The sequence below is a fragment of the Coregonus lavaretus genome, assembly GCF_964263955.1.
Source record: "Coregonus lavaretus genome assembly, chromosome: 22".
Lineage (NCBI taxonomy): Eukaryota > Metazoa > Chordata > Actinopteri > Salmoniformes > Salmonidae > Coregonus > Coregonus lavaretus.
In genome coordinates this window covers 11,610,207-11,617,706 of record NC_140009.1, presented here as the reverse complement: position 1 = coordinate 11,617,706, position 7,500 = coordinate 11,610,207, and the positions used below count along the sequence as shown (strand labels likewise).

Below are 7,500 nucleotides of genomic sequence, written 5' to 3'. Positions count from 1 at the left end.
CCAACACACTGCCTGGTGCTCCTTTATAGTGGCATATTGTTTGGTTTACGACAGGGGCACTGACGCCAATAGGTTTAAATATACACACAGGAACACACATACAGTCTTGTACAACTAACCTTGTGGGGACACACATTTCAGTCCCATTCAAATCCTATTTTCCCTAACCCTAACCCGTACCCTAACACTAACCTTAACCCTAACCTTAACCCGAAAACCTAGCCTTAACCCTAAACCTAACCCTAGCTCCTAACCCTAAGCCTAAACCTAATTCTAACCCTAACACTAATTCTAACCTTAACCCCAAACCCCCTAGAAATAGCATTTTACCTTGTGGGGACCAACAAAATGTCCCCAGTTGGTCAAATGTGTGTTTGTTTGCTATTATTGTGGGGGGACACACACACACACATACACAAACACATCCAGATTCATGGTCTATAACCGTGGCATACTGTAGGAGTATAATAAGTACTTGAACCCCTGCAGCCAATGAGTATTTAAAGAGTTGAGCGTGGTAATCTTGAATTCTGTGCCTTTAGCTGCAGTGGAGACTGACATAGTTGAAGGTAAGCAGAAAGAGACAGGGTGAACATATATCTATCCTCCAGTTGTAATAATAGGCTGTCTAACTCACCCAGGTCATACAGGACCCTGGGGATCTGTCACAAGCAGACAGCCACCATAGATATATGACTTCAGTTGGTGTCTGGGGCAGTGGATATACACTACATGACCAAAAGTATGTGGACGCCTGCTCGTCGAACATCTCATTCCAAAATCTTGGCCATTAATATGGAGTTGGTCCCCCCTTTTCTGCTATAACAGCCTTTTATTTTATTTTATTTCACCTTTATTTAACCAGGTAAGCCAGGTGAGAACAAGTTCTCATTTACAACTGCGACCTGGCCAAGATAAAGCAAAGCAGTGCGATAAAAACAACAACACAAAGTTACATATGGGGTAAAACAAAACATAAAGTCAAAAATACAACAGAAAATATATATACAGTGTGTGCAAATGTAGCAAGTTATGGAGGTAAGGCAATAATTAGGCTATAGTGCAAAATAATTACAATTAGTATTAACACTGGTATGATAGATGTGCAAGAGGTGATGTGCAAATAGAGATACTGGGGTGCAAATTAGCAAAATAAATAACAATATGGGGATGAGGTAGTTGGGTGGGCTAATTTCAGATGGGCTGTGTACAGGTGCAGTGATTGGTAAGGTGCTCTGACAACTGCCTCCACTCTTCTGGGAAGGCTTTCCACTAGATGTTGGAACATTGTTGCTGGGGCTTGCTTCCATTCAGCTACAAGAGCATTAGTGAGGTCGGGCACTGATGATGGGCGATTAGGCCTGGCTCGCAGTCGGCGTTCCAATTCATCCCAAAGGTGTTCGATGGGGTTGAGGTCAGGGCTCTGTGCAGTCCAGTCAAGTTTTTCCACACCGATCTCGACAAACCATTTCTGTATGGACCTCGCTTTGTACACAGGTAGTCCCATGTAGCTCAGTTGGTAGAGCATGGCGTTTGCAATGCCAGGGTTGTGGTTCGATTCCCACAGGGGGCCAGTATGAAAAATGTATGCACTCACTAACTGTAAGTTGCTCTGGATAAGAGCGTCTGCTAAATGACTAAAATGTAAATGTAGGTGCATTGTCATGCTGAAACAGGAAAGGGCCTTCCCCAAACTGTTGCCACAAAGTTGTAAGCACAGAATCGTCTAGAATGTTATTGTTTGTTGTAGCGTTAAGATTTTCCTTCACTGGAACTAAGGGTCCTAGACCGAACCATGAAAAAACAGCCCCAGAACATTATTCCTCCTCCACCAAACTTTACAGCTGGCACTATGCATTGGTAGCATTCTCCTGGCATATGCCAAACCAAGATTTGTCCGTCGGACTGCCAGATGGTGGAGCGTGATTCATCACTCCAGAGAATGTGTTTCCACTGCTCCAGAGTCCAATGTCGGCGAGCTTTACACCACTCCAGCCGACGCGTGGCATTGTGGATGGTGATCTTAGGCTTGTGTTCGGCTGCTCGGCCTTGAAAACCCATTTCATAAAGCTCCCGACAAACAGTTATTGTGCTGACGTTGCTTCCAGAGGCAGTTTGGAACTCGGTAGTGAGCGTTGCATCCGAGGACAGACGATTTTTAAGCGCAACGCGCTTCAGCACTTGGCAGTCCCGTTCTTTGAGCTTATGTGGGATACCACTTCACGGCTGAGCCGTTGTTGCTCCTAGAAGTTTCCACTTCACAATAACAGCACTTACAGTTGACCGGGGCAGCTCTAGCAGGGCAGAAATTTGATGAACTGACTTGTTGGAAAGGTGGCATCCTTTGAAGATGCCACGTTGAATGTCACTGAGCTCTTCAGTACGGGCCATTCTACTGCCAATGTTTGTCTATGGAGATTGCATGTGTGCGTGAACTCAATTTTATACACCTGTCAGCAACGGGTGTGGCTGAAATAGCCGAATCCACTAATTTGAAGGGGTGTCCACATACTTTCGTATATATAGTGTATATAGAGCCTTGAAAATATCACACGTGGTGTGTGTGTGGTGTGTATGTGTGTGTGTGTGTGTGTGTGTGTGTGTGTGTGTGTGTGTGTGTGTGTGTGTGTGTGTGTGTGCATGTGTAGGTGTGTGTGAGATTATCTGGAATTTCTAACACATAGAAACACCAGCAAGAACATAACACACATGTACAAAGCTACGTAACAAAAATACATTTTTTTCCGGAGCCTACTTGTCACTACATGGAATTCACACATCACAACATTCTCCGTCTAGTCTTCAGCCGTTGGTCTGTTGGCCGTTTTTCTTGTTTTGCTTTTTACTGTCTTGGTGCAATGGAGCATGTGATTTAACAGCCGTTCAGCCCCATTCATGCAGACTATTTCCTGGTGGGAGGGAATGTGTCCCTCTCCTCATTGGTAGTAACAAGGTAGACAATGATCACAATGGCTACAACTGGACTGTATGGGACTTACACAGACCATAGAGGGCTACAGGGGGAGTATTGGGGAAAATGTGTGTTTTTCACTCCAACTTAGCTCATTGGGATGTTGTTTGAAGTGTATTCTACTGCTGCCATGTTTCTGTTCCATTAACATAACTCCAGAAATACAGTGGCTGCAGACACAGCATTTAAAGGGAGGGCTCCACAGGAAACTTATGGAGTGCAGCCCCAAGCTAGGTGCACATGGGAACGTATGGTCCTGTGTCAAGCCAGATCAATGCCAGTTTAGCCTTTTGAGCTATTTGCATATGAAAATATAATGGGATGCTGCTTATGATGGTACTGCTTATTGCTTGGTTGTGTTCTGTTTTGTTGGTGGCCCTACTCATTGATGGTAAACAAATATTACAGTGTGAAGCTTAAACTGAATCAGCTGATTCTCACAAACATTTTGTCAATAGACTCTGAAAATGGTTATATGAGCCAGACCCAGCTATGGATACCAGTGGGTGGGGGGCATAGGCTATACCGGGTCTGTATGTCTGTCTGTCCGTCCATCCGTCCGTCTGTCCATCTGATAAACTTGACAATTACAAGTTGTGTATATAGTATATTGTTAGATTTGCAGAGATGACAGCAGTGATACAGACATTCTTGACATTCCCCAAGATGCTTTGACATGGATGCATCCAGCTATAGTCAACTCTACTGTTATGTGCTGTACATGTCCATAATGGAGAATCAGCGGTTAGAAATAATATTTTAATACTCTTTAATATTTCTCTACAAGCAGATGAGCTTGTCGCTATGTTTGTATACTGCTTTCTCTTTGCTCACTCATAATGCCAAGTAGATGTCTGACAGACAGGCATTCATCATACTGTAGCAAACACAACATACTTTCCCACGATGGCAGTTATTTTACTCCCGGTCTGCAATCCCTTAGTTTTAGTAGCTATAGCCTAAAATAGATGAAATGCATCAGGAAATACCTTGGGCTAAAGAGAGGTATTTAAATGGTTTAGCACAATAACTACCGTTATTTGAGCTTCTTACTGTGCTTCCAAAAGTAAACAAGCTATAGGAAATGTTTGTGCCATTTGTATAGTGGGATTGTTGTGTGTGTACTGTATATGTCTGAGCTGGGTTCTGGAATAACAGCACCTGCATCGTTTCATTGTTCTTAGACAGGGATGGGCAACTGCGGCCCGCGGGCCCCTTTTGAAGGCTATATTTTTTTGGGGGGAACTCAGTTGGGGTCTCAACTTACTGTTGCGAGTTAGAATTTTCTAAATTTGGTTGTGTTATGTAAGTCACTGATAGTCAGTGAATTAGCCCATGTCAGCAAAAAAAAATTTGATTGCTAAGTTAGTTCAGCTGTCAGCTATCTAAACTTGTATCATGGTCGAATAACCTGCTGGGGGGCCCCCATTGATTTTGTTAGTCAGTCTCACTCAGATATCATATTAAAAACTGCTAACATTTCTCTCCACCCCATGGTAAAAAGTGTAGAATTGCAGCAAACTTGTTTTAAAACGGCAACATTTTCTCTACACCCCTTGGCAAAATGTGTATACCTCAAAACCAGTATGAGAGAGAGAGCGACAGAGAGAGAGAGAGAGAGAGAGAGAGAGAGAGAGAGAGAGAGAGAGAGAGAGAGAGAGAGAGAGAGAGAGAGAGACAGAGAGAGAAAGACACAGAGAGAGAGAGAGAGAGACAGAGAGAGAGAGACAGACACACAGAGAGAGAGAGAGAGAGAGAGAGAGAGACAGACACAGAGAGAGAGAGAGAGAGAGAGAGAGAGAGAGAGAGAGAGAGAGAGAGAGACAGAGAGAGAGAGAGAGAGACACACAGAGAGAGAGAGAGAGAAGAGAGAGAGAGAGAGAGAGAGAGAGAGAGAGACAGAGAGAGCGAGAGAGAGAGACAGAGAGAGACACAGAGAGAGAGCGAGACAGAGACAGAGAGAGAGAGACAGAGAGAGACCGAGACAGACCGAGACCGAGAGACCAACATTTTGGGGATCATATGCTAGACTGTTGAAACATTTGTGAAAGTTTCTCCCCGGTCCACTAATAAATCTGTCTGAGGTGACATGATGGGACAGGTATCCAGGAACTTTGCAGTTGAGAATAACATGTTATTAATACACAGCCTTAAAATCACACTTCACATTGTCACTACAACTATGGAAAAGACAGCGGGAGAAAGTACAGATGGAGAGAGACAGTAACGAAGGGACACTTGGTGTGGAATTTCCAATGTTGGACATAAAAGACTGTAAAAATAAAAACAGGAGGAAATCAGCTCCAAGTGATTTTAATTTAAGAAATCTGTTCCCAAGTATTCCCACGCATAATAGAGCGACACGTGAATGTATACAAATGCAAGGAAGGTTTGAAATTATTATGTTTCAGTCAAACATATCTGTTTGGGATTCTTGCGGTCAATTTGCAGTCTACAAATTATTTGTAATTATGTTCCGGCTCCACCGACCATCCACTCCAGAAAAAAAACGGCCCGCGGCTGAATCTAGTTGATGATACCTGGAGTATAGTGTTCGGGGAGGAGAGAGAAAGTAAGGAAATTACATATACATTGAGAAAGAGAGGAGGAGCGGAGAGAGAAGGAGAGAGAAGGAGAACAAAGGAAAGGGGGAGATGGATTGAGAGGTGAGTTGTTTTGGACTTGAAAGAGGGTGGGGGACTACTTGCAATAATATTTGCCAAAGCGCTTTATAGGAGAATTTGAAAGGGAATCCCCTTGGGAGACTCAGAGGGGAGTTAGGAACTGTAAGGCTGTACTGGAAATATTTACAGTGGGACCAGACCAGACCTACACCAGAAAAATGACTTGCTCACTACAACGAAATATTTGAGAGAGAGAGAGAGAGAGAGAGAGAGAGACTGGGAGAAAAGGTGAGGAAGGGACTGTGCTCTTTCTGTTTGGGGGGGGGGGGGGGGGGGGGGGGGGGGTTGGTGGAGTGGATGGTGTGAGGTGACGCAAAGTTTGTTTTGGGGAGAACCTTGGAAGGTGAGGTATCTGTTTCAGGTAGTGTGGAGTGGTTGAAGAGAATGATGAGAGAACTGTGTTTCAGGCAATAGCATGTAGGGTTATGGACAGATCTCTGTTGTGTACACATCTTTGATGCTGAAGATGGAAAGAATGAGAACAGTGTGAAGTTTACCATCTCAAACACACACTCAGTATCCTCTCATCTCAGATCTGGAATCAGTTCATCCCTATTTCCCAGAGTCAGGATTAACACAGTCTTACCACAATAGGCCAAGTCAAGTTCTCAGTACCAGGACAGCAGCTGAGGCCAGCTGAGCCGATCACTCACACACCTCCCTCATATTCCTGGCTATGAAGCCCTCGTAATCTTTACGGTTCTTGCTGTGCGGTCTCAGTGGTCGTGAGGCGGGGAAGGCAGAGCTCCAGATGTGTGTGTGTGGCGCTGCTCTCAAGGTTGATCCCACCATCTCCATTAACGTGGAGGAAGTAAGCAGAAGGATGAGGGGAGAGAGGGATGAAAGCAAGAAGGGAAAGAGGGAGAGGAGGGGAGTAGAGACTTTCCGGTGGCTGTGCGCATTTGGATTCCTGATCTCTAGGCCTCAGTGCTGAGTCTGAAGGTTGCTCACTCAGCCCAGATGTGCACCTGACAAACAAATCTCCTTCAGCTGACTCACACAAACACAAATACACACACAGTCCCCTCTCCATCAGCTGTCAATGACCTTAGCTTCTTATCCCTAAAACAGCCTTCTCCTGGCATTCTCATGAATTAACCAGACAACAGGTAGTAAAGCTTTTTCATACTGTCAATAAATCCAGTCTTTATAGGAGGAAACTACCACGATAAAATCCTATTCAGCATTTTACTGCATGATTTTAAAACCAGTTGCGATGTTGTGAATTTTACTTTAATGGAGGCCTTCTACATGAGTGTGGGTGTGAGGGGGTGGGGGATGTGTGTGTTCATGTTTGCCTTTGTCTGTGTATGTGTGCACAGCGCTTTGCATGTGTACTTTCCTGCTTTTTGTTATTTTGAGAAAATGCCTATGGAGATTGGACACAGACTTTTCCGAAGGCACAATATATCTCCCCCCCACCACCACTAAAAAGTAGCACTGTAACGTTAGTGCAGTCCATTGACTCTAACAACATCCCATAATACTTCACAGGTCAGATCACACGACAGCACCGCTAACCACTTCCTGACACACACCCCGGCACCAGGTTGCCTGGTCTGTATGAAGCCCAGTCATTCCTTCCCCTGTCCCCTATCAATAGAGTCAACACAGGGAGAGACACACACACACACACACACACACACACACACACACACACACACACACACACACACACACACACACACACACACAGAGAGAAAGCCAGGGGATGCCTAAACCAATAAGGCAGTGGTTCTCATAATTTCCGACAGCCTGTCCTCTCTCTTTTGCCCCATGAACCTGTTAACTTGGCATACACACACTTCTCGGCCTCAAACGTATTACCTAATTTTCCTCCAAAAC

The 7,500-nt window shown here is 44.6% G+C and overlaps 1 protein-coding gene across 1 annotated transcript in view; it reads left to right on the top strand.

The window, feature by feature from the left end:
* The window catches only part of LOC311149508 (EMILIN-3-like), a gene marked incomplete at its 5' end in the record, with an annotated part of 13,277 nt that overhangs the window by 2,379 nt on the left and 3,398 nt on the right, over positions 1-7,500 (top strand). Inside the window, one exon of the mRNA XM_084186694.1 lies at positions 6,376-6,466. Coding sequence (XP_084042820.1) covers positions 6,376-6,466 — 91 coding nt within the window. The remainder of the gene's footprint in view (positions 1-6,375; positions 6,467-7,500) is intronic.